The 26,582-nt window shown below is 50.3% G+C and overlaps 2 protein-coding genes across 8 annotated transcripts in view; one reads left to right on the forward strand and one right to left on the reverse strand.

The window, feature by feature from the left end:
* Nucleotides 1–25: 25 nt before the first annotated feature.
* Nucleotides 26–26,582, reverse strand: part of slc15a2 (solute carrier family 15 member 2) — a 28,179-nt gene continuing 1,622 nt past the window's right edge. For 4 of the 7 annotated variants that reach the window (XM_056435666.1, XM_056435687.1, XM_056435679.1 and 1 more), the window contains 18 exons: nucleotides 26,159–26,300; nucleotides 24,589–24,681; nucleotides 24,113–24,212; nucleotides 23,696–23,786; nucleotides 23,549–23,626; nucleotides 20,198–20,280; nucleotides 20,032–20,115; nucleotides 19,685–19,774; nucleotides 19,358–19,402; nucleotides 18,966–19,001; nucleotides 18,767–18,855; nucleotides 17,379–17,460; nucleotides 17,095–17,217; nucleotides 16,513–16,671; nucleotides 16,268–16,422; nucleotides 15,424–15,523; nucleotides 15,133–15,276; nucleotides 14,682–15,024 (listed from right to left, as the gene is read on the reverse strand). In XM_056435666.1, the coding sequence (XP_056291641.1) occupies nucleotides 14,890–15,024; nucleotides 15,133–15,276; nucleotides 15,424–15,523; nucleotides 16,268–16,422; nucleotides 16,513–16,671; nucleotides 17,095–17,217; nucleotides 17,379–17,460; nucleotides 18,767–18,855; nucleotides 18,966–19,001; nucleotides 19,358–19,402; nucleotides 19,685–19,774; nucleotides 20,032–20,115; nucleotides 20,198–20,280; nucleotides 23,549–23,626; nucleotides 23,696–23,786; nucleotides 24,113–24,212; nucleotides 24,589–24,681; nucleotides 26,159–26,300 (1,829 nt within the window). In that variant the 3' untranslated portion in view covers nucleotides 14,682–14,889. Of the gene's footprint in view, nucleotides 84–14,681; nucleotides 15,025–15,132; nucleotides 15,277–15,423; nucleotides 15,524–16,267; nucleotides 16,423–16,512; nucleotides 16,672–17,094; nucleotides 17,218–17,378; nucleotides 17,461–18,766; nucleotides 18,856–18,965; nucleotides 19,002–19,357; nucleotides 19,403–19,684; nucleotides 19,775–20,031; nucleotides 20,116–20,197; nucleotides 20,281–23,548; nucleotides 23,627–23,695; nucleotides 23,787–24,112; nucleotides 24,213–24,588; nucleotides 24,682–26,158; nucleotides 26,301–26,582 lie in introns of those variants that run through there. The other 3 variants (XR_008834246.1, XM_056435674.1, XM_056435695.1) reach the window with 3 other exon arrangements.
* Nucleotides 1,976–14,338, forward strand: hspbap1 (hspb associated protein 1). The gene is given in 12 exon segments (XM_056436487.1): nucleotides 1,976–2,128; nucleotides 3,625–3,806; nucleotides 4,337–4,518; nucleotides 5,645–5,781; nucleotides 10,488–10,529; nucleotides 10,531–10,651; nucleotides 11,533–11,545; nucleotides 11,548–11,587; nucleotides 11,589–11,617; nucleotides 12,531–12,628; nucleotides 12,983–13,376; nucleotides 14,202–14,338. Coding segments are annotated over 11 exon segments (1,371 nt in total). The 5' UTR covers nucleotides 1,976–2,128; nucleotides 3,625–3,628.

A 26,582-nucleotide genomic window follows, 5' to 3' on the forward strand; every position in this document is an offset into this window, starting at 1 on the left:
CACCGTGGTGGGAGGAGCTAAGGCTCCACCTGTCCGTCAGGTAACTATCATTCACACCCTGGTGGGAGGAGCTAAGGCTCCACCTGTCCAATAGGTAACTAACATTCCTGTGTCTCGTGGCGTCCTACCTGTTCAAGCCCCGCCCCCTCAGCCACGATCAGAACGATGACGTTCCCGAACGCCACCGTGAGCAGCCAGCCGGCCTGCAGCACCGACTTCATGCTGGGCGGAGCCTGCAGGAGGAAACCACCGGTCACAACGCGGACAGGAGGTCCTCCAGGACCAGGACGACCTCCTGGACCGGTCCCCCTGGACCAGGACCGGCAGGACGCAGGTCTGACCTGTGAGTAGGAGAACTCCAGCCCGGTGACGGAGAACATGACCTCCCCCGCGGTGAGCAGCACGTACTGAGGGACCTGCCACGCCACGCTCACGTCGTTGGGCGCCACGTCCTGCAGCCGGCGAGCCGCCAGCACACCCGCCTCCTGGGGAGGGGTCAGGGGGTCACAGGGTCAAAGGGTCAGAGGGTCAATGGATCAGATGGCCAGAGGGTCAGAGAGTAACAGGGTCAGAGGGGTCAAAACGTCAGAGCGTCACAGGCTCAGATGTAAACAGTCTACGAGTGTCCTGACCTCCACGAGGACAACGGTGTACGACGCCCCGAAGTCCAGCAGCCCGAGATCCAGCAGGGAGCAACGGCCTGCAGGCAGGCAGCAGCTCACATCCTGGTAGCTGAGGAAGCAGGAAGCAGGAGACAGGAAGCAGGATACAGGAAGCAGGAGACAGGAAGCAGGAGACAGGAAGCAGGAGACCGGAAGCGGGAGACCGGAAGTAGGAAGCAGGGGGCAGGAAGCAGGAGACAGGAAGTAGGAAGCAGGATACATGAAGCAGGAGACAGGAAGCAGGAGAAAGAAGCAGGAGACAGGAAGCAGGAGACAGGAAGTAGGAGAAAGAAGCAGGAGACACGAAGCAGGAGACAGGAAGCAGGAGACAGGAAGCAGGAGAAGCAGGAGACAGGAAGCAGGGGACAGGAAGCAGGAGACAGGAAGTAGGAAGCAGGAAACATGAAGCAAGAGACAGGAAGCAGGAGAAATAAGCAGGAGACAGGAAGCAGGAGAAGCAGGAGAAAGAAGCAGGAGAAGCAGGAGAAAGAAGCAGGAGACAGGAAGCAGGAGAAAGAAGCAGGAGACAGGAAGCAGGAGAAGCAGGAGAAAGAAGCAGGAGAAGCAGGAGAAAGAAGCAGGAGAAGCAGGAGACAGGAAGCAGGAGACAGGAAGCAGGAGAAGCAGGAGAAAGAAGCAGGAGACAGGAAGCAGGAGAAGCAGGAGAAAGAAGCAGGAGACAGGAAGCAGGAGACAGGAAGCATCCTTTCAGGTCTTGGTTTATGCTGCTCTGAGACTAAAGCTCATGAACAGTGACGTCTGAGAGCGACGAGAAGCCGACAGGAAGTGGCCGTGAGGACAGGAAGTGGTGGTGAGGGTTTGACCCCGACTCACCGGCCCCGCTCCACGGTCTGGTTAGGAGACATGCTGAGGCCAGAGGTCACCTGGAAGGTCACCGCGCCCACCGTGAGGTTCACGGGCTCCGGGAAGGTGTTGAGGAACCTCAGCAGAGGGCTCCCGTCCTCGTTCTTGGTGATGTGGTCGGTCGCCTGAGCGGAAGGTGAAAGGTCAACATGGAGCACAGACTTCGATGTCCGCGCGCCCGAAGCCGAACGCGCGCGCGGCCGAGCTCTGGATGGGCCCCCAGAAGTTCCACACGGCGCCCTGCAGGAGGCCGAGCAGCGAGAACAGGCCGAGCACCAGCCAGCGGCGGCCGTACACGCGGACGTGCGCGGGCGGCGCGTGGCCGTCCGCCGCGTGGGGGGGCGGCGCGAGCAGCGGCTCGCGCTCCGCTTCGGAACTCGAACCCGCGGCGCCCATAGCGGGTCTGTCAGGTAGAGGTCCGGGAGCCAGGTACCCGGATGTCGCCGCGTCTGATACAAAGCAGCGTCTGTTGTGTTGTCGGGCTCCGCGGTTCCTTCTGCGCATGCCCGAACGGAGAGGAAGGAAACGGCTGCATCCGGGTGTCCGTGTCACGTGACGTTTGTTTACTTCCGGCCGCCGCTCGGCTGCACGTGGACGAAAAGGTGAGTTGTTTGTTCAAAAAGAGACTTTTACGGTCATATAAGCGGGTCACGTGGCCAGACACGTGACGTGTGAACCGCTAGACCCGTTACAAGTCAGCGATGTTCTAAACAGGTCTTCTTCTCCTGGTGTACCTGTGGAGACACGCTGCTGTTCACGCTGTCTCGAAGCTACTCCTTCACGTGAAGCTAGTTATAATAACTTCAGACCGACATGAAGGAGGAACTTTGGGTTATTAATCATGATAGATGATATCGTAGGTTACCATACTTGTATCTAGGGTGACAGAGGCTCATCCCGACATCCTACCTGAGGGTTACACAGCAACACGTATTATCAACGAATAATCACATTGTTATCATTTTATAGACATATTGTATTCTCCTGCGGTGCAACAGGAGGAACACGCATTTAAAAACGAGACAATTCAAAGAGCTTCACATTAAAACCATCAACACTTAATGCAAAGGATTTAAAAACACGTAAAAACATTAAATAAAACATAAAAAACAATAATAAAATCAAGAAATAGAATCAAAGTTGCAGTTAAAGAAATAAAATTAAATGAGATGCAGACGTTGATTAATATCCTGAATCTGGATCCAAGGCAACAGCAAAGTCTTCAATCTGGATAAAAAGGAGCTGAACGTCCCTGAGGGTCTCTGAAGATCCCTGAGGGTCTCTGGGGGTCTCTGATGGTCTCTGAGGGTCTCTGAAGATCCCGGAGGGTCTCTGGGGGTCCCTGATGGTCTCTGAGGGTCTCTGAAGATCCCGGAGGGTCCCTGATGGTCTCTAAATGTCTCTGAGGGTCTCTAAAGGTCTCTGGGGGTCCCTGATGGTCTCTAAATGTCTCTGAGGGTCTCTAAAGGTCTCTGAGAGTCTCTGGGGGTCTCTAAAGGTCTCTGAGGGTCTCTGAAGATCCCGGAGGGTCTCTGGGTGTCTCTGATGGTCTCTGAGGGTCTCTAAAGGTCTCTGAGGGTCTATGGGGGTCACAGCAGACCTGCAGCTTTGGGGACTTTGTTGAGTGACGGTCACATGATCGTACTAGAATGGGCACTCGGTAGAGCGCATACCTTTGCATATCACAAGATTAGGCATTGAGTTATGAACATGTTGGCATTAGATGCCAATTGGATAAAAATTGACCGTGCTATGGTAAAAAGAAGATGTTGACCTTTCCATGACCTTGACCTTTGACCCGATTGATCCCAAAATCGAATCAAATGGTCCCCGGATAATAACCAATCATCCCACCAAATTTCATGCGATTCGGTTTAAAACTTTTTTTGTTATGCGAATAACACGCATACAAATAAATAAATACACGGCGATCAAAACATAACCTTCTGCATTTTCAATGCGAAGGTAATAAAGCACTGGAGCATGAGGAAAACAAAAGAGCTGTTGTTGTTGTTGTTGACGTTGACCTGCCTCTGATGAAGCCTGCAGCTGGTGTTGTTGTTGTTGTTGACCTGTCTCTGTGATGAACCCTCCACAGCCCCATGAAAGCCTTCAGCCCACAGGAGGCCCAGAAGGTCCTCCAGCACCTGCAGACCCCGGCGGTCTTCACCAACATGGCCGCCGGCTGGCCGTCTCTCCTCTGGACCGCCGAGCACCTGTCAGACCGCCTGGAGGGCAAAATGATCCAGTTCAGACTGGGGAGGAGAGAGGAGACCAACGGTAACTATAGATTTCATATACTATATTTATATTATATTTACATCTATATTATATATATTTATATTGTATATATGTATCTATATATATATTTATATTGTGTATATATTTATATATATATTATCTAATTGTGTATATATAATATATTTATATTTATAGAATATTATATATATTTATAGAATATTACATATTTATATTGCATAAGAAAAAAATACGATATAAAATAAAAAAAACTATTAAATTATATGTTATACTGTATATTTATGTCATATTATATATATAATATTTATATTATAATTACACAATTATATAATATATATAATTACATATTATATTCACACAATTATATAAAATATATATAAACATTAAATATAATTACATATCTATATTATGTAGGAACTCACAGACTGATGGATCGTCCAATGAGAGCGCTGCTCGTTACTATTCTAAATGACTCATGAGGGGTTATGAACATCGATCAGCTGACTCTGTTTGTGAGTAAACAAGCAGAGACTCCTCCTCCTCCTCCTCAGCGCCGCTGTTTGAGACCCAGTGCTCCTTCGTGGCGGCCCGGCTGGAGGACTTCCTGAGCTGGACCGGGGGCCGGACCGGGCCGGGGGCGGGCCCCGGCCAGTACCCCCCCTCTCAGTACTGGGCCTACGCGGACTACAAGCACCTGGCCCTGCTGCTGCAGGAGCTACCCTCCATGTTCCAGGTAATGTTGGGAGGTGGGAGTCACCTGAGAGAACAACAACAACAACACAATCACATGTTTATGATTTAGTCAACATAATTTATATAACTCTGTTTGACCGACTGATGAACCTTTGACTGGACATCAAACTCTTTGGAACTTCTCCTTGTTTTGACATTTCCTCCTCTTCCTGCTCCTCTTCCTCCTCCTTCTCCTCCTCCTTCTTCTCCCCCTCCTTCTTCTCCTCTTCCTCCTCATCTTCCTCTGCTCCTCCTCCCCCTCCTTCTTCTCCTCCCCCTTCTTCTCCTCCTCCTCCTCCTTCTTCTCCTCCCCTCCTCCTCCTCTGGAGACATTAGTGTCTCAAACTGGCCGAAAATTCATTTAAATTTTTTTATAGCGGCCATAATATTTTATTGTCCGTCCTAAATCCTCAGTCATGATTGTCTCTGGTTCTTTATCGTCGACCCGCCTGTCACTGACAGCCGCCGCCGCTCGCCAACGACCTCGTCACTCAGCGGCGAGCTCCGAGACGGCGAGCGCACGGAGACGTCGGAGGAGCAGCGGGTGGGGGAGGAGCAGCTGGGGGGGGAGGAGCAGCGGGTGGGGGAGGAGCAGCCGGTGGGGGAGGAGCAGCTGGTGGGGGCGGAGCAGCTGGTGGAGGAGGAGCAGCTGGTGGGGGAGGAGCAGCCGGTGGGGGAGGAGCAGCCGGTGGCGGAGGAGCAGCTGGTGGCGGAGGAGCAGCTGGTGGGGGAGGAGCAGCCGGTGGCGGAGGAGCAGCCGGTGGCGGAGGAGCAGCTGGTGGGGGAGGAGCAGCTGGTGGGGGCGGAGCAGCTGGTGGGGGAGGAGCAGCCGGTGGGGGAGGAGCAGCTGGTGGGGGAGGAGCAGCCGGTGGGGAAGGAGCAGCCGGTGGCGGAGGAGCAGCTGGTGGAGGAGGAGCAGCCGGTGGGGGAGGAGCAGCCGGTGGCGGAGGAGCAGCTGGTGGGGGGAGGAGCAGCCGGTGGGGGAGGAGCAGCCGGTGGCGGAGGAGCAGCTGGTGGAGGAGGAGCAGCTGGTGGGGGAGGAGCAGCCGGTGGGGGCGGAGCCACAGCGTCACAAAGAGGAGCAGCCATGTTTGTCCTGTTCTCTGATGGCGGCGTTCGTGTGGCAGGAAGTCCGGTGGTCCGACTTCGGCTTCGAGGGCCGCAGCGGGAGGGAGAGCACGGCGTGGATCGGCTCGGCCGGCGCCAACACGCCGTGCCACCTGGACGCCTACGGCTGCAACCTGGTGCTGCAGGTGCAGGGACGGTAAGTCAACACGCCGGCCATCTTAATGTGCAATGATGCAGCTTCCAGGTAAAGTCGACGGACCCTTTAGAGGGCGAGGTCTAGAGGTCTTAGGGTCTAGAGGTCTAGAGGTCTTAGGGTCTAGAGGTCTAGAGGCCTTTAGGGTCTAGAGGTCTTTCGGGTCTAGAGGTCTTTAAGGTCTAGAAATCTTTAAGGTCTAGAGGTCTTTAGGGTCTAGAGGTCTTTAACCCTTGTGTTGCCTTAGGGTCATTTTGACCCGAATCAATGTTTCACCCTCCTGTTACCTTTATATTTACTAACATATTTTACCCTTTGGGTTCAATTTGACGCCAGCAATTAAAACCTCCAGAAAATTATTAGAATTAATATTGTTTTCCAAGTTTAAGTGTGAGGCACTTTATGTTTGTTTGTTGACTACCGAAAGAACACCGACATTAAACATTGAATGGGGTCAAATTAATCCAAAGGCGGGGGGAGGGTGTAATATTGAGTCGGGTCAAAATGACCCTAAGGCAACACAAGGGTTAAGGTCTAGAGGTCTTTAGGGTCTAGAGGTCTTTAAGGTCTAGAGGTCTTTAGGGTCTAGAGGTCTTTAGGGTCTAGAGGTCTTTAAGGACTAGAGGTCTTTAGGGTCTAGAGGTCTTTAGGGTCTAGAGGTCTTTAAGGTCTAGAGGTCTTTAGGGTCTAGAGGTCTTTAGGGTCTAGAGGTCTTTAGGGTCTAGAGGTCTTTAATGTCTAGAGGTCTTTAGGGTCTAGAGGTCTTTAGGGTCTAGAGGTCTTTAAGGTCTAGAAGTCTTTAAGGTCTAGAGGTCTTTAGAGTCTAGAGGTCTTTAAGGTCTAGAGGTCTTTAGGGTCTAGAGGTCTTTACGGTCTAGAGGTCTTTAGGGTCTAGAGGTCTTTAGGGTCGAGAGGTCTAGAGGTCTTGAGGGTCTAGAGGTCTTTAAGGTCTAGAGGTCTTTAGGGTCTAGAGGTCTTTAGGGTCGAGAGGTCTTGAGGGTCTAGAGGTCTTTAAGGTCTAGAGGTCTTGAGGGTCTAGAGGTCTTTAGGGTCTAGAGGTCTTTAAGGTCTAGAGGTCTTTAGGGTCTAGAGGTCTTTAAGGTCTAGAGGTCTTTAGGGTCTAGAGGTCTTTAGGGTCTAGAGGTCTTTAGGGTCGAGAGGTCTAGAGGTCTTTCGGGTCTAGAGGTCTTTAAGGTCTAGAGGTATTTAGGGTCTAGAGGTCTTTAAGGTCTAGAAGTCTTTAAGGTCTAGAGGTCTTTAGGGTCTAGAGGTCTTTAGGGTCGAGAGGTCTTGAGGGTCTAGAGGTCTTTAAGGTCTAGAGGTCTTTAGGGTCTAGAGGTCTTTAGGGTCGAGAGGTCTTGAGGGTCTAGAGGTCTTTAAGGTCTAGAGGTCTTTAGGGTCGAGAGGTCTTGAGGGTCTAGAGGTCTTTAAGGTCTAGAGGTCTTGAGGGTCTAGAGGTCTTTAGGGTCTAGAGGTCTTTAAGGTCTAGAGGTCTTTAGGGTCTAGAGGTCTTTGAGGTCTTTAAGGTCTAGAGGTCTTTAGGGTCTAGAGGTCTTTAGGGTCTAGAGGTCTTTAGGGTCTAGAGGTCTTGAGGGTCTAGAGGTTTTTAAGGTCTAGAGGTCTTTAAGGTCTAGAGGTGCTTTGAGCGGCTGGTCAAATCATTCATCTGCTCCTTGCTGCCTCCCACCCTGGACCCGATGCAGTCTGCATACCGGTCCAACCGGTCTACAGACGATGCCATAGCCCTGACCACGCACACCGCCCTCACCCACCTGGACAAAGGGAATACATATGTGAGAATGCTGTTCATTGATTACAGTTCAGCATTCAATACCATCATCCCCTCCAGACTCGTCTCCAAGCTCGTGGACCTGGGACTCAGCACCTCCCTATGCAAATGTGTCTTTGACTTCCTGACGGGGAGGCCACAGGTGGTGAGAATCGGTGACCTCATCTACAGTCATCACCAACACAGGCACCCCCCAGGGCTGTGTGCTCAGCCCCCTCCTGTTCTCCTTGTTCACACATGACTGTGGAGCTCCAACCTCATTGTCAAGTTTGCTGATGACACAACCATTGTGGGCCTCATCACTGGCAATGATGAGTCAGCCTCCAGAGAGGAGGTTGCTACCCTGACTACATGGTGTCAGGATAACAGCCTCTCTCTCAACATCAGCAGGACAAAGGAGATGATTGTGGACTTTAGGAGACGGCAGGTGGAGGAGCACCCCTGCATATCAACGGTTCTGCAGTGGAAATGGTCAGCTGCTTCAGGTTCCTCGGGGTCAACATCAGCAACGACCTCACCTGGTCTGCTCACACAGACAAGGTGGTCAAAGCGGCCCGGAAGCGCCTCTTCTTCCTGAGGAGACTGAAGCAGTTTGGCATGGATTCAGTCATCCTCACCAATGTCTCCAGATGCCCAATAGAAAGCATCCTGACTGGGTGCATCACAGTGTGGGAGCTGCACAGCCAAGGACCGCAAGGCCCGACGCCGTGTGGTCAGGACTGGAGTTCATCATCGGTAGGGAGCTCCCTGCAGGACACAGACCACACGATGCCTCAGGAAGACTGGATCCTAAAGGACTGCCATCATCAGCCTTCAGCCTGTTCACCCCGCTGCCTCTGGAAGGCGTCCCGTAGGATCCGGTCTCGCACACAGAGACTGGAGAACAGTTTCTTCCCGAGAGCCATCAGGCTGCTCAATGGACACTGACACACGATCGACACTTTTGCACTCGACACTTTTACACTCGTCACCTTACACACACTGTCACTTTCAGATCACTTCTTGTACTTACACTTTTTATTGCACTACCTGCTTTCACTACCTGCTACTCCCATTTGTCTGTAGTTTAGTGTATTATAGGTGAATATATTATATGTTATATGTATATATGTTAGTATTACGTTCAGAGTACTTGTACACAGTGTATGTCATGTTATGTTATGTTATATTATGTTTGCTATGGTAGTTGTTGTGGTGCCTTGTCCCAAGAATTTCAGTGCCCAGTCTGATCCTGTGTCATTCTGTGCATCTGACAATAAAAGAATTGACTTGACTTGACTAGAGGTCTTTACGGTCTAGAGGTCTTTGAGGTCTAGAGGTCTTTGAGGTCTAGAGGTCTTTAGGGTCTAGAGGTCTTTGAGGTCTAGAGGTCTAGAGGTCTTTACGGTCTAGAGGTCTTTAGGGTCTAGAGGTCTTTAGGGTCTAGAGGTCTTTGAGGTCTTTAAGGTCTAGAGGTCTTTGAGGTCTTTAGGGTCTAGAGGTCTTTAGGGTCTAGAGGTCTTGAGGGTCTAGAGGTCTTGAGGGTCTAGAGGTCTTTACGGTCTTTAAGGTCTAGAGGTCTTGAGGGTCTAGAAGTCTAGAGGTCTTGAGGGTCTAGAGGTCTTGAGGGTCTAGAGGTCTTTAAGGTCTAGAGGTCTTGAGGGTCTAGAGGTCTGTACGGTCTAGAGGTCTTTGAGGTCTTTAGGGTCTAGAGGTCTTTGAGGTCTTTAGGGTCTAGAGGTCTTTATGGTCTAGAGGTCTTGAGGGTCTAGAGGTCTTGAGTGTCTAGAGGTCTTTAGGGTCTAGAGGTCTTTAAGGTCTAGAGGTCTTGAGGTCTAGAGGTCTTGAGGGTCTAGAGGTCTTTAAGGTCTAGAGGTCTTGAGGGTCTAGAGGTCTTTGAGGTCTTTAAGGTCTAGAGGTCTTGAGGGTCTAGAGGTCTTTAGGGTCTAGAGGTCTTTATGGTCTAGAGGTCTTTGAGGTCTAGAGGTCTTTAAGGTCTAGAGGTCTTTAGGGTCTAGAGGTCTTTAGGGTCTAGGAGTCTTTAGGGTCTAGAGGTCTTTAAGGTCGAGAAGTCTTTAAGGTCTATAGGTCTTGAAGGTCTAGAGGTCTTGAGGGTCTAGAGGTCTTGAGGGTCTAGAGGTCTTTAAGGTCTAGAGGTCTTGAGGGTCTAGAGGTCTTGAGGGTCTAGAGGTCTTGAGGGTCTAGAGGTCTTGAGGGTCTAGAGGTCTTGAGGGTCTAGAGGTCTTGAGGGTCTAGAGGTCTTGAGGGTCTAGAGGTCTCGAGGTCTTGAGGGTCTAGAGGTCTTGAGGGTCTCGAGGTCTTGAGGGTCTAGAGGTCTTTAAGGTCTAGAGGTCTTGAGGGTCTAGAGGTCTTGAGGGTCTAGAGGTCTTGAGGGTCTAGAGGTCTTTACGGTCCAGAGGTCTTGAGGGTCTAGAGGTCTTGAGGGTCTCGAGGTCTTGAGGGTCTAGAGGTCTTGAGAGGTCTTGAGGGTCTAGAGGTCTTGAGGGTCTAGAGGTCTTGAGGGTCTCGAGGTCTTGAGGGTCTAGAGGTCTTGAGGGTCTAGAGGTCTTGAGGGTCTAGAGGTCTTGAGTCTCTAGAGGTCTTGAGGGTCTAGAGGTCTTGAGGGTCTAGAGGTCTTGAGTCTCTAGAGGTCTTGAGGGTCTAGAGGTCTCGAGGGTCTAGAGGTCTTGAGTCTCTAGAGGTCTTGAGGTCCAGAGGTCTTGAGGGTCTAGAGGTCTTGGTCCAGAGGTCTTGAGGTCTAGAGGTCTTGAGGTCTAGAGGTCTTTACGGTCTAGAGGTCTTTAAGGTCTAGAGGTCTTGAGGGTCTCGAGGTCTTGAGGGTCTAGAGGTCTTGAGGGTCTAGAGGTCTTGAGTCTCTAGAGGTCTTGAGGGTCTAGAGGTCTCGAGGGTCTAGAGGTCTTTAAGGTCCTCTCTGTTCCAGGAAGCGTTGGCACCTCTTCCCCGAGGACACATGGAGGCTCTACCGACCGGATCCCCTACGAGGAGTCCAGCATCTTCAGCCGGGTCCATGTGGTCCAGCCAGACCTGAAGAGGTTCCCTTTGTTCACCGGGTCCAGAGCCCACGTCACCCTGCAGCCCGGACAGGTAGAGACATCAGAGCCTGAACGCACCATGAGAACATCATCTACCTTCAGTACTCATGTTCACTGAGCAGAGCCTGAAGGCACCATGAGAACATCATCTACCTTCATACTCATGTTCACTGAGCAGAGCCTGAACGCACCACGAGAACATCATCTACCTTCAGTCCTCATGTTCACTGAGCAGAGCCTGAACGCACCACGAGAACATTATCTACCTTCATACTCATGTTCACTGAGCAGAGCCTGAACGCACCACGAGAACATCATCTACCTTCATACTCATGTTCACTGAGCAGAGCCTGAACGCACCATGAGAATGTTATCATCTACCTTCATACTCATGTTCACTGAGCAGAGCCTGAACGCACCATGAGAACGTTATCATCTACCTTCAGTCCTCATGTTCACTGAGCAGAGCCTGAAGGCACCATGAGAACGTTATCATCTACCTTCATACTCATGTTCACTGAGCAGAGCCTGAACGCACCATGAGAACATCATCTACCTTCAGTACTCATGTTCACTGAGCAGAGCCTGAAGGCACCATGAGAACGTTATCATCTACCTTCATACTCATGTTCACTGAGCAGAGCCTGAACGCACCATGAGAACGTTATCATCTACCTTCAGTACTCATGTTCACTGAGCAGAGCCTGAACGCACCATGAGAACATCATCTACCTTCATACTCATGTTCACTGAGCAGAGCCTGAACGCACCATGAGACCCTGACCGATCGGTCCTCTCCTCCCATGAATGGATCTCTGCTGATGAGGCAGGAAATCAATAAGCTCTTTAATAAAGTCCCTTTGAGATTGAATGAGCACTGATTGCCTCTGTGTGCATGTGTGTGTGTGCGTGTGCGCTGCCCTCTGCTCTCAGGTGCTGTTCGTGCCCGTCACTGGTGGCACTGGGTGGAGTCCCTGGACTCCGTGACTCTCCATCAACTCGTGGATCGAACTGGTGAGCAACGTTTAAATAGTAACTTCAAAAAGTATCGCATTAAATATTTGTTATGTTTAACTTTTCACTAAAAGAAAACAAATTATGAAAAATTAAACAATTAAAAATGTACTTACTTTTTTTTTTTTTGAAAAAATTTAAAAAAAAAAAACTTTTGGTAATATTTTTTGGAACATTTAACTTTGAAATTAAACATTTGAAAATTAAACTTTTGGAAATTTAATTTTGGAAAATTTAAATTTAGGAAATTAAACTTTTAAAATGTAACTTTTGGAAATTTTATTTTTGGAAAATTAAACTTGGAAATTAAACTTTTGGAAAATAAATTTTTGAATGTACCTTGTGTAACTTGAAAACATTTGCTTTTGAAAAATAGAACCTTTGAAAATGAAACTTTGAAAATGTACCAACAAAAATGTAAATTGACAAATGTAACTTTTCGAAAATTTAACTTTTCAATAAATGTACCTTACAAAAATGTTACTTCAAAAATGTGTAACTTGAAAATGAAATTTTGATACATTTAACTAGAGATTTAACTTTTGAAAAATTTAACTTTTGGAAAATGTAATTTTTGCCACATTTAACAAAAAGTAACTTGAAAATTTAACTTTTCAATGAATGAAATGTATAAGCAATAATTGGGAGCACAATCGGTCTCAATTAACATTCAATAAATGTAACTTACAAAAATGTGTAACTTAAATTAAACTTATGAAAAATGTAACTTACAAAATGTAACTTTGGAAAAATAGAACTTTTGAAAATGAAATGTTTGATAAATTGAACGAGAAAAATTTAACTTTTGAAAGATTTCACTAGAAAAATTTAACTTTTAAAAATCTTAACTTTTGAAAATGTTACATTTGAAAATAATGTGAACAATTGTGTGTGTGTGTGTGTGTGTGTCCACACAGGAAGTGGAGCGACGTCGGCGAGGCGGCGCCGTGATCAAGGCCGTGCGTCTTCGCCTGAAAGCCGACGCCGACCGGACGACTGGCTGAACCCCACCGAGGTTTAAGGATGACTGAGATGTTTATTATGAATGATGTCGGAATAGTTTTAACTACTTGACGAATAAAGTAATTCTATAAAAATAAAAATGATGTAGAACGCCTTTTGAACCAAGGAAGAAGGTTACGATTATATTTCTGTCCAAAAGCACGTTTGTCTTTTGTCTCTGAGGCTCGTTGGGAAACTAATCCTAAAACAGTGGACAAGTATGGTAATGATCAGTAATAACATTGTAATAACACTGATAACCTAGTAATAACATATTAATAACTTGGTAATAACAGTTATTTAGACTTCCTCTGAGTACAGGAAGTGATGCGTGAAACGAACTCTTTGCCTCGTGTCGTGTCTGCAGGCCGGCGTGGCGTCCCACCAGGACAACATGCAGAGTGTGAACCTGGCCCTGGGAGCCTGTGCTCGGGGACGCAGCACCCTGACCCGGCCCCTCCCAGCCAAGCGGGACTCTGGGGACAAATCAGGGAAAGGCGGGGACTCCGGGCCCTTCAGGGTTCCCTTTGGACCGCATCTGGTCCCGGTGCGGCCTGCCTCGACGGAAACCACAACGGCTCGAAGGTCAACTCACCTGAAGAAGAAGAAGAAGAAGAAGAAGACGGTGTACCTCGGCATCGACCTCCCGGACGCGCCCGTAACCACGGACGAGCTGCTGGACTGCCTGCTGCACCGGACGTCATCGCCCGCGACGGAGCTCCTCCTGGGCGCGGACAGGAAGTCAGGACACGGAACGTCTGGTCGGCGCGTCCTCGGGATCGAACCCCGGACCGGCGGCTCCGTGACGTCGCCTAATCCCGTTAGCTCAGGAACACGACCACGGAAATCGGGTTAGCATGCTAACGAGACAAGAAGCTGCACATTAAAGTTGACGGACGCGGAACTTCCTGTCGCTCAGAAACGGATCGACGTGATCACTGTCGTCAATAATATGCATTCTATAGATGGAATAGATCCCTTTGTTGTTTTACTATTCCAACTGATCTGAAGTCAGTAAACAATCAGGAATAATAAATGTTCTACTTTCACTTTGAGTCATTCCTAGTTTTCTTTCTTCATAAAAACAATTCAAAAGATTAGGAAATAAAATATATTTTATTAATAAATAAATCCAGTCTTTCGTAGTTTCAATGATGTTTAAACAAATGTATCTTTAAATAAATGTCTTTATAAATGTATCTTTTAATAAATTCTACGCCCACTAATGAAAGTTCTGCCCTATTTATTTACAGTTTTCCTCCCTTGAAGCTCCGCCCCTCGCTGCTATTGGCCAGTTTATTCTAAACGAGACAAAAGCACCAGGTCGTTTTTTTACAATTTATTTTTGGGTTATTATTCATATCATTATTCAGCTTGATAGAAACATTGTGACGTGAAGTCAACACATTAATATAACACTGATCAGCAGGTTCATATCCCAGTTATTAAACATGTTCAGGTCACAAGAATTCCACATCAAATGACCATTCAGCTGATATTCAACATCAAAAGAACATGTTCAGGTGCCTTCCTCATTCAGAAGTTCTCCACACCTGTAACGTGTCACTTCCTGTTGCTCGGAACAGGAAGTCGTTACAGTCAGGTGCTCTTCCTGTCCAGCTGGACCTCGTCTTTATTCTTCTTCTCGTCCTCCTCGTCCTCCTCGTCTTCCTCCCACCGAGTCCTGCCGGTACTTCCTGTCCGGCTGGTGGAGGTCGCGTAGGTGTAGAAACGCCATGATGGAGAAGATGACGAGCAGCAGCAGCAGGCGGCGAGAGCAGGAACTCTTCCACTGGACGAGAGGGACTGGTTAGAGGAGGATTCCCAAAGTGTGGTGCGCGAGAGGAAAATGTAATGGTGGTCTAATGGTGTAATACATTAATATTAAACATTCTCAGGGCTCTCAAGTGTCACGCATTGAGCGTGAGACTCACGCATTTCGTCTTAACTCCCTCTCCCACCACACATCAATTTCTCACGCTGAAAAAACTCGGCTATTCAATGTTTGAATGCAGGGTGCTCAATATCGTCCAGAGCTCCGACGCGGTCTCGCGCGCATCGGACGGAGCAAAGAAAAAGTCACTCGCGCATATATGTTATTTGTTTTTATGGTTTTGTATTTTATACATGTTTATTATCATATTTGTGTTTTTTTTATTCTGGTAACTATCATTCACACCGTGGTGGGAGGAGCTAAGGCTCCACCTGTCCGTCAGGTAACTATCATTCACACCCTGGTGGGAGGAGCTAAGGCTCCACCTGTCCAATAGGTAACTAACATTCCTGTGTCTCGTGGCGTCCTACCTGTTCAAGCCCCGCCCCCTCAGCCACGATCAGAACGATGACGTTCCCGAACGCCACCGTGAGCAGCCAGCCGGCCTGCAGCACCGACTTCATGCTGGGCGGAGCCTGCAGGAGGAAACCACCGGTCACAACGCGGACAGGAGGTCCTCCAGGACCAGGACGACCTCCTGGACCGGTCCCCCTGGACCAGGACCGGCAGGACGCAGGTCTGACCTGTGAGTAGGAGAACTCCAGCCCGGTGACGGAGAACATGACCTCCCCCGCGGTGAGCAGCACGTACTGAGGGACCTGCCACGCCACGCTCACGTCGTTGGGCGCCACGTCCTGCAGCCGGCGAGCCGCCAGCACACCCGCCTCCTGGGGAGGGGTCAGGGGGTCACAGGGTCAAAGGGTCAGAGGGTCAATGGATCAGATGGCCAGAGGGTCAGAGAGTAACAGGGTCAGAGGGGTCAAAACGTCAGAGCGTCACAGGCTCAGATGTAAACAGTCTACGAGTGTCCTGACCTCCACGAGGACAACGGTGTACGACGCCCCGAAGTCCAGCAGCCCGAGATCCAGCAGGGAGCAACGGCCTGCAGGCAGGCAGCAGCTCACATCCTGGTAGCTGAGGAAGCAGGAAGCAGGAGACAGGAAGCAGGAGACAGGAAGCAGGATACAGGAAGCAGGAGACAGGAAGCAGGAGACAGGAAGCAGGAGACCGGAAGCGGGAGACCGGAAGTAGGAAGCAGGGGGCAGGAAGCAGGAGACAGGAAGTAGGAAGCAGGATACATGAAGCAGGAGACAGGAAGCAGGAGAAAGAAGCAGGAGACAGGAAGCAGGAGACAGGAAGTAGGAGAAAGAAGCAGGAGACACGAAGCAGGAGACAGGAAGCAGGAGACAGGAAGCAGGAGAAGCAGGAGACAGGAAGCAGGGGACAGGAAGCAGGAGACAGGAAGCAGGAAACATGAAGCAAGAGACAGGAAGCAGGAGAAGGAAGCAGGAGAGAAGCAGGAGAAGCAGGAGAAGCAGGAGAAAGAAGCAGGAGAAGCAGGAGAAGAAGCAGGAGACAGGAAGCAGGAGAAGCAGGAGAAAGAAGCAGGAGAAGCAGGAGAAAGAAGCAGGAGACAGGAAGCAGGAGAAAGAAGCAGGAGACAGGAAGCAGGAGAAAGAAGCAGGAGACAGGAAGCAGGAGAAGCAGGAGAAAGAAGCAGGAGACAGGAAGCAGGAGACAGGAAGCATCCTTTCAGGTCTTGGTTTATGCTGCTCTGAGACTAAAGCTCATGAACAGTGACGTCTGAGAGCGACGAGAAGCCGACAGGAAGTGGCCGTGAGGACAGGAAGTGGTGGTGAGGGTTTGACCCCGACTCACCGGCCCCGCTCCACGGTCTGGTTAGGAGACATGCTGAGGCCAGAGGTCACCTGGAAGGTCACCGCGCCCACCGTGAGGTTCACGGGCTCCGGGAAGGTGTTGAGGAACCTCAGCAGAGGGCTCCCGTCCTCGTTCTTGGTGATGTGGTCGGTCGCCTGAGCGGAAGGTGAAAGGTCAACATGGAGCACAGACTTCTATACAACCAGAGGAGCCCCCTGCTGGGCAGGATGTGCTGTAGTTCTCACCTGTGAGCAGTGGACCCCGGTGGAGTCGGAGGACACCAGCAGTGTGTACGCCCCCTGCTGGTCAGGCGTGAAGTTGCACTCTGAGATGTTCCCGTTGAAGGAGACTTGAATCTTCATCTCTTCACCGGAGGCTGGAACCGTCTCATAGGCCGGAGGGTCCTGACCCGCAGAGACCAGAGGGATCAGGGGTCAGGGGTCAGGGTCCTGAAACATCTCTGAAAGAGGATCTGGACTCCGTGGAGCTCTTAAAGTGGCAGTAGACCTTGAACTTTGGCTGCAGCATGTCCTGATTCAGGGATCCATGGGGGTCTGGACTGGTCCCCCTCAGTCCTCATATTCATTCCACATTGCTCCACAACAATATAGTTACTAGGCAACAGCTCTAAAGAGGGAGGAGCCTCGTTTACAGTTCTGAGCCACGAGCCTGGTCCCTCTTTATGATACATCCCATAATAACTGCTCCTCACAGGACACGCAGCATGTTGACCTTTGACCTCCAGCTCATGTATCCTGCAGAGGATTGTGGGTAGAATATGTTCTAGAATAGAAGAGCGTAGAAAGTTCTGATTTATTTGCGGGTACCTGAAGGTAGCGGATCGGTTGGAAGGCGTCGCCGCCCGGCAGCTTCAGACTCATGTCGCCGTGCGCCAGGTTCAACACCTGCAGGAGACACGCCCCCACGGGGGGCGGGGCCACCACCGTGCTCTGGCACAGGAGGACACAGGGGTCTCAGTGGGTCTCAGGTGGTCTCAGGGGGTCTCAGGGGGTCTCAGGTGGTCTCAGGTGGTCTCAGGGGGTCTCAGTGGGTCTCAGTGGGTCTCAGTGGGTCTCAGGGGGTCTCAGGTGGGTCAGCCTCTCATACTCACCACCACGTTCAGCTCCACCAGGGCGGCCGCTCCGAAGGCCAGCGCTGCGAACACCATCCCCATGGCCATCTTCCTCAGAGGCCTGGGGGGGCCAGAGGACAGGGGCCAGGTGTCATGTGACAGGGGACAGGTGTCATGTGACAGGGGCCAGAGGACATGTGACAGGGGACATGTGTCATGTGACAGGGGACATGTGTCATGTGACAGGGGCCAGGTGTCATGTGATAGGGGCCAGAGGACATGTGACAGGGGACAGGTGTCATGTGACAGGGGCCAGAGGACATGTGACAGGGGACAGGTGTCATGTGACAGGGGCCAGGTGTCATGTGACAGGGGCCAGGTGTCATGTGACAGGGGCCAGAGGACATGTGACAGGGGCCAGAGGACATGTGACAGGGGACAGGTGTCATGTGACAGGGGCCAGAGGACATGTGACAGGGGCCAGGTGTCATGTGACAGGGGCCAGAGGACATGTGACAGGGGCCAGGTGTCATGTGACAGGGGACAGGTGTCATGTGACAGGGGCCAGGTGTCATGTGACAGGGGCCAGAGGACATGTGACAGGGGACAGGTGTCATGTGACAGGGGCCAGGTGTCATGTGACAGGGGACAGGTGTCATGTGATAGGGGCCAGGCGTCATGTGACAGGGGCCAGAGGACATGTGACAGGGGCCAGGTGTCATGTGACAGGGGACAGGTGTCATGTGACAGGGGACAGGTGTCATGTGACAGGGGCCAGGTGTCATGTGATAGGGGCCAGGCGTCATGTGACAGGGGCCAGAGGACATGTGACAGGGGCCAGGTGTCATGTGACAGGGGCCAGGTGTCATGTGACAGGGGACAGGTGTCATGTGATAGGGGCCAGGCGTCATGTGACAGGGGCCAGAGGACATGTGACAGGGGACAGGTGTCATGTGACAGGGGACAGGTGTCATGTGACAGGGGCCAGGTGTCATGTGACAGGGGCCATGTGACAGGGGCCAGGTGTCATGTGACATGGGACAGGTGTCATGTGACAGGGGCCAGGTGTCATGTGATAGGGGCCAGGCGTCATGTGACAGGGGCCAGAGGACATGTGACAGGGGCCAGGTGTCATGTGACAGGGGCCAGAGGACATGTGACAGGGGACAGGTGTCATGTGACAGGGGCCAGGTGTCATGTGACAGGGGCCAGGTGTCATGTGATAGGGGCCAGGCGTCATGTGACAGGGGCCAGAGGACATGTGACAGGGGACATGTGTCATGTGACAGGGGACAGGTGTCATGTGACAGGGGCCAGAGGACATGTGACAGGGGACAGGTGTCATGTGACCTCGACCTCGGTTAACCACGATGATGTCATTAGCGTTAACGAGGCTTCACGTCGTAAAGACGCTTCCTTCCACTCACGTGATTCGGATTCTGCAGAAGCCGACGAGCGGATAAACGATGAGTTCAAAGACCGGCACGAAGACGAGGATCAGCAGCGCGTTCAGCATCTGATGAGGAAACGATGCATTCAGGAGCGCAGGAATCTTTATCATGATGAGTCACAGCCCGAAGACGAGGGGACGTAAATAATATGAAGATGAAGAACGTCTGGTCCGACCTGCATCTGGTCGGGCTTCACGATGAACGAGTCTCCCTGAAACACAACAACAACAACAACAAGTCCTCTCAGCACGGAGACTTTAACCGGCCAATGAAACGTCTCCATTGGACCAATGAAACATCTCCATTGGTCCAATGAAACGTCTCCATTGGTCCAATGAAACGTCTCCATTGGACCAATGAAACGTCTCCATTGGACCAATGAAACATCTCCATTGGACCAATGAAACATCTCCATTGGTCCAATGAAACGTCTCCATTGGTCCAATGAAACGTCTCCATTGGTCCAATGAAACGTCTCCATTGGACCAATGTGACATGTTTATGTTTTCATTGCCCAGTAAACGTCTTTATTTCGGCCGTAAAGCTCCGAGGACACGGAGGTCTCACCAGGGCCGCGTTCATCCTGGTGGCCTGCAGCGTCCAGCGGGATCCCTGAAACACAAACACGCCTCTTCATCACATCATCACGCCTCTTCATCACATCATCACGCCTCTTCATCACATCATCACATCAGCACGCCTCTTCATCACATCATCACGCCTCTTCATCACATCATCACGCCTCTTCATCACATCATCACGCCTCTTCATCACATCATCACGGATCTGTGGACGGACGTGGTCCAGAATAAGAGCGAGGCGTGAGCCGCCACCAGGGGGGACCTCCTGGACCTGGTGGACCTGGTGGTCCTGGTCGTCCTGGTCTTCACTCACCTGCTGGTCAAACAGAGCCCAGAACATGGGCAGGGGGACGTAGAGCACCAGAACCCTCAGCACCATCTTCACCTCCTGGATCAGACGCTTCTGTGGATACACACACAGTGAAGAGGTTCCGTGGCTCGACAGGAAGTCGGCGTCACTGGAGCGGCCAATCAGATACCTCCGTGAGTGTCAAGTCATGTGACCGCGGTAGGAACTCCCCCACGGTCACATGACTTCACCTCCTTCTCTGGTTTCAGGCGTCTAACCAAACCCGCCTTGACTTCCAGGTGAGGGAACCAGAACCATATGACGCCGACTCATTCGGGGTTCTAGGCCCCGCAGGACTCTGGTTCTGTTACCGAGTACTTCTCCTCGGCCCAGTCCAGCCAGTGCGTCCTCCGGGAGTCGTACTGGGATCTCCTCCAGCGGTTCTTGATGGCGAACTGCAAACCAGAACACCAGGAATACAAATGAAGGAGCAGCTGGAGGAGTGATACTCCACCTGGCCAGCAGGGGGAGACTCACCCCGACGCAGCGGCACACCTCCAGCAGCACGTTGCCCTGAGGGGGGCTCCTCTTGTACTGCCCGCTGCCAGCAATGAACACCACTGAAGAAGAGAGAGGGACCAGAGGTAGGGAACAAGAGTTAGGATCAAGAGTTAGGGGACCAGAGGTAGGGAACAAGAGTTAGGAACAAGAGTTAGGATCAAGAGTTAGGGGACCAGAGGTAGAGAACAAGAGTTAGGAACAAGAGTTAGGGAACAAGAGTTAGGATCAAGAGTTAGAGACAAGAGTTAGGGAACAAGAGTTAGGGAACCAGAGGTAGGGAACAAGAGTTAGGGAACAAGAGTTAGGGAACAAGAGTTAGGATCAAGAGTTAGAGACAAGAGTTAGGGAACAAGAGTTAGAGACAAGAGTTAGGGAACCAGAGGTAGGGAACAAGAGTTAGGGAACAAGAGTTAGGATCAAGAGTTAGGGAACAAGAGTTAGGATCAAGAGTTAGGGAACAAGAGTTAGAGACAAGAGTTAGGGAACCAGAGGTAGGGAACAAGAGTTAGGAACAATAGTTAGAGACAAAAGTTAGGATCAAGAGTTATGGAACAAGAGTTAGGATCAAGAGTTAGGGAACAAGAGTTAGGATCAAGAGTTAGGATCAAGAGTTAGAGACTAGAGTTAGGGAACAAGAGTTAGGCTCAAGAGTGAGGGAACAAGAGTTAGGATCAAGAGTTAGAGACTAGAGTTAGGGAACAAGAGTTAGGGAACAAGAGTTAGGATCAAGAGTTATGGAACAAGAGTTAGGATCATGAGTTAGGGAACAAGAGTTAGGGATCAAGACAAGAGTTAGGGAACAATAGTTAGGATCAAGAGATAGGGAACAAGAGTTAGGGAACAAGAGTTAGGGATCAAGAGTTAGGGATCAAGAGTTAGGGAACAAGAGTTAGGAACAAGAGTTAGGATCAAGAGTTAGGGGACCAGAGGTAGGGAACAAGAGTTAGGAACAAGAGTTAGGGAACAAGAGTTAGGATCAAGAGTTAGAGACAAGAGTTAGGGAACAAGAGTTAGGGAACCAGAGGTAGGGAACAAGAGTTAGGGAACAAGAGTTAGGGATCAAGAGTTAGGGAACAAGAGTAAGGGAACTTAACCCTTGTGACACTAAAAATACATGCAATGTATGTTGCCATCCAGGAAAGTAACCACGATGACATTGTAGAGTCAGACAACATACAGTCGACGCGGAGGAATGGGTTACTTTGTGTCAATTGGAGTACATGGGCCGTGACACATTGAACAAGAGTTAGGGATCAAGACCAGAGTTAGGGAACAAGAGTTAGGATCAAGAGTTAGGATCACGAGTTAGGGAACAAGAGTTAGGGATCAAGACAAGAGTTAGGGAACAAGAGTTAGGATCACGAGTTAGGGAACAAGAGTTAGGGAACCAGAGGTAGGGAACAAGAGTTAGGGAACAAGAGTTAGGGATCAAGAGTTAGGGAACAAGAGTAAGGGAACTTAACCCTTGTGACACTAAAAATACATGCAATGTATGTTGCCATCCAGGAAAGTAACCACGATGACATTGTAGAGTCAGACAACATACAGTCGACGCGGAGGAATGGGTTACTTTGTGTCAATTGGAGTACATGGGCCGTGACACATTGAACAAGAGTTAGGGATCAAGACCAGAGTTAGGGAACAAGAGTTAGGATCAAGAGTTAGGATCACGAGTTAGGGAACAAGAGTTAGGGATCAAGACAAGAGTTAGGGAACAAGAGTTAGGATCACGAGTTAGGGAACAAGAGTTAGGATCAAGTTAGGGAACAAGACAAGAGTTAGGGAAGAAGAGTTAGGGAACAAGAGTTAGACACAAGATTTAGGATCAAGAGTTAGAGACTAGAGTTAGGGAACAAGAATTAAGGCCTGAAGTTAAGCCTGAAGTTAAGCCTGAAGTTACATTACATTACATTACATGTCATTTGGCTGACGCTTTTATCCAAAGCGACTTACAGTAGTTACATTCATTCACTGTAGAGCAGCTACAGGGAGCAACTCAGGGTGAAGTGTCTTGCTCAAGGACACATCGACTAGGGCGGGGATTGAACCTCCAACCCCCTGATGGAAAGACGGACCTGCTACCCACTCACCCATAGTCGCCCCTGAAGCCCCATAGCCTGAAGTTAAAGCGTGAAGTTAAAGCCTGAAGTTAAGCCTGAAGTTAAGCCTGAAGTTAAGCCTGAAGTTAAAGCCTGACTGGTTTCCTCCTGGCTGGTTAATCATCGTCTGTATCAGGCCACGTTGTTTCAGAGCGAGCGGTCAGCCGAGCGGAGCAAAGACAACGGCCTGTCAGGACCAATGAGGGTCCTGGGGGGGGGTTTGGGGGCGGGGCTTAATGCAGACGGCAGCCTGTGAGCCTGAAGTGTCCCGGCTCATGGACGCTGAAGGACCTCCTGCTGCAGACGTCCAGAGACTCGGTCCTGACCCGGCGTGCTCTCTCTGCTGCTACGAGCACAAAACACCGTCTCGGTGCATTCTGGGTAATGTAGGCGCCGGGTGTCGACAAGGAAAAGTCGATATCTCTGGTTCTTCTGCATCGATTCTGACGTCAGGTGAAATGTTAAATACCTTTAATCTTTAATTAAAATGAAACATGGACAGATATACGATGCACCCACGCCTGAATGAAACATGTTCTGCAGTCGCCATGTTGTTGTTGTTTTGCCTCAAGTAAACAGGAAATGGCCATATTATCACCTTGTAGCCCCGCCCTAAAGCATACCCTGCTTTATGCAGCCTAAACACATGGAGCATAGACTTCTATACAACCAGAGGAGCCCCCTGGTGGTCAGGAGAGAGAATGCAGCTTCAACACATGAAGCATAGACTTCTATACAACCAGAGGAGTCCCCTGGTGGTCAGGAGAGAGAATGCAGCTTTAACACATGAAGCATAGACTTCTATACAACCAGGAGTCGCCCCCTGGTGGTCAGGAGAGAGAATGCAGCTTTAACACATGAAGCATAGACTTCTATACAACCAGAGGAGTCGCCCCCTGGTGGTCAGGAGAGAGAATGCAGCTTTAACACATGAAGCATAGACTTCTATACAACCAGAGGAGTCCCCTGGTGGTCAGGAGAGAGAATGCACCTTTAACACATGAAGCATAGACTTCTATAGAACCAGAGGAGTCGCCCCCTGGTGGTCAGGAGAGAGAATGCAGCTTTAACACATGAAGCATAGACTTCTATACAACCAGAGGAGTCGCCCCCTGGTGGTCAGGAGAGAGAATGCAGCTTCAACACATGAAGCATAGACTTCATTTTAAGCAACCGGAGGTTGCCGTCTGCATCATTCCCAGAATGCACTCTGTCGATCACACCTCACCTAAAGCCACGACCATCAGAGCGGCGGGAACCCCGAAGGCCAGAGCGTAGCAGTCGCCTCCGAAACACTGAACGTCTCCTGCAGGAGAACGAGCGGTGTCAGCGTCTCCAGCTCATCGTGACGGCGGCGAGGACGGCGAGCGCTCACCTCTCAGGATCGGCGTGACGACGGTGGACAGCAGGCTGCCGGCGTTGATCGCCATGTAGAAGATGGAGAAGAACTTCTGCCTCTCGCTGCCCTGCAGGAGATTGTGACATCATCAGCGTGGTCCTCGTGTTCTAATGAAGCTGCTTTGGACCTCTGACCTCTGACCTCTGACCTGCTGCCTCAGGCTGAACCATCGGCCCTCTGGCTGTCATTTAGTGTCTTTGTGGCGTAATCCATGAACTCAATGTAAGTCAGACTTTAATGTTTCATTTCTCTTTTCTTAGGATTTCATGAAACTTTTTTCATTTCACAAAATGTATCAACAAAGACAGAGAAACATGCACAGAGTGAACCAGACACACAACGTGGACCGGCTGCTCAGCGTTCACCGAGAGGAGGAGGAGGAGGAGCTCTCACGTGCTCTTCGTCAAACTGGTCTCCGCCAAACGCCGCCACGCAGGGTTTGATTCCTCCGGTGCCGAAGGCGATGAGCACCAGGCCCGCCATGGACAGAGCGCTGCAGCGGACAGAAGAACTATTGATCTGGAAGCTGATCGATACGCCGGGATGCTTTGAACCTAAGACACGTATGAAGGAGGTTCACATGCAATACACATGAGAGGTGGAGTCCAGAGGGTCACCTGGAGTCCAGAGGGTCACCTGGAGTCCAGAGGGATGCGTGGATCGGGTCCGTTAAGTTAAAACAAACAACATTCATAACCTTTAAAACTCGCGAATGTTTGATAAATAAACGTTTTCTCGATCAATGATCCGCCGACTTGTTTCAGCTGTTTCCTGCCGCGTGTTCATGAAGTACCGGCAGCGTCCACCAGGGCGGCACAGAGACCGGTACGGGACCGACCCGGTTGGAACCGGCTGCCACGCCGACTCACATGTGCACGTTGGCGGTTCCCACGACGGGAACGGCTCCGACCGACTTCACCACGTGGCCGACCACGTAGACCATGGACAGGTAGACGATGGTCCTGCAGACGGGACCACAGTGACTCAGGCTGTTAGGTCACTGAACACATCGTCAGCTGGACGAGGCGAGGTGGGAATGGAGCGGCGGGCAGAGGCCAAACAGGAAGCTTAGATTTAAAACAGAAACAGTGTCAAGAGTTTCAGAGCCGGACGTCCTCAACGTTCTCCTTCAGCCGATCAGTTCAACCCTCAATCTGGACTGATCAATACTCAACATCCACTTCAACAGGCGCTTCAACTCTCACTGTGGAACCGCTGACTCCATGTTGAACCCAGCGGACTCAGGGGCCCCTCGGCCCTCCATCTACAGAATGTCACTGAAAGAGCCGCATAGCAACAGAAAGAGGCACCCCGAGTACAAAGAGACGAAAAGAGACGAACAGACCAGAAGAAGACAAACACGACTCCAGAGAGAGCAACACATCCAAATGTAGACTTCAAACTACCACAAAAGACCCCAAACAACTACAAAGACACACAAAGCAACTACAAAGAGACACAAAGCAACTACAAAGAGACACAAAGCAACTACAAAGAGACACAAAGCATCTTCAAAGAGACACAAAGCATCTTCAAAGAGACACAAAGCAACTACAAAGAGACACAAAGCACCTTCAAAGAGACACAAAGCAACTACAAAGAGACACAAAGCATCTTCAAAGAGACACAAAGCAACTACAAAGAGACACAAAGCAACTACAAAGACACACAAAACACCTTCAAAGAGACACAAAGCAACTACAAAGAGACACAAAGCATCTTCAAAGAGACACAAAGCAACTACAAAGACACACAAAACACCTTCAAAGAGACACAAAGCAACTACAAAGAGACACAAAGCAACTACAAAGAGACGCAAAGCAACTACAAAGAGATACAAAGCATCTTCAAAGAGACACAAAGCAACTACAAAGACACACAAAACACCTTCAAAGAGACACAAAGCAACTACAAAGAGACACAAAGCATCTTCAAAGAGACACAAAGCAACTACAAAGAGACACAAAGCAACTACAAAGAGACACAAAACACCTTCAAAGAGACACAAAGCAACTACAAAGAGACACAAAGCATCTTCAAAGAGACACAAAGCAACTACAAAGAGACACAAAGCATCTTCAAAGAGACACAAAGCAACTACAAAGAGACACAAAGCAACTACAAAGACACACAAAACACCTTCAAAGAGACACAAAGCAACTACAAAGAGACACAAAGCATCTTCAAAGAGACACAAAGCAACTACAAAGAGACACAAAGCAACTACAAAGACACACAAAACACCTTCAAAGAGACACAAAGCAACTACAAAGAGACACAAAGCAACTACAAAGACACACAAAACACCTTCAAAGAGACACAACATGGCCACCAGAAGGACCAGAACCTCCTCGTAGAGGCAGCCGGTCCGGGCTCTTTGGACCCTGAGTCTGGGGGAACCGGCCCTCCTGCTGCTCCTGGGAGGGGAACCGGGCTCACCTGTACTTCCCGAGCCAGGAGTCGGCGATGAGCGCCCCCAGGACGGGTGTGAAGTAGCAGAGGCTGCTGAAGGCGTGGTACACGGCGGTGGACTGGTCCTGGTCCCAGTGCAGGTAGGTGAGGAAGTACAGAACCAGCACCGCTGCAACACAGTGACACGCCGTCACCACCGGGGGCGCCGCTTCACACAGCTTTAACAGCTACATATTCTAGTTGGACCGCAGGGTGGAAACCTTCTGTTTGCTGCGTAACAACACAGAGGAGGAGGAGGCGAGTCGGAAGAAAACGCATTTGTGGAGACCCAATTGGCGGCCATTTTGGATTTCGGAATGGCCGATCAGGCAGATTTGACCAAATACCTCTGGAGAACAACTCCACGGTTCTTATTATAAAACGCTTTTATCTGCCCCACTCTGGGCCACAT

This window comes from Pseudoliparis swirei, chromosome 2 (assembly GCF_029220125.1).
Source record: "Pseudoliparis swirei isolate HS2019 ecotype Mariana Trench chromosome 2, NWPU_hadal_v1, whole genome shotgun sequence".
In the NCBI taxonomy this organism is placed as follows: Eukaryota; Metazoa; Chordata; class Actinopteri; order Perciformes; family Liparidae; genus Pseudoliparis; species Pseudoliparis swirei.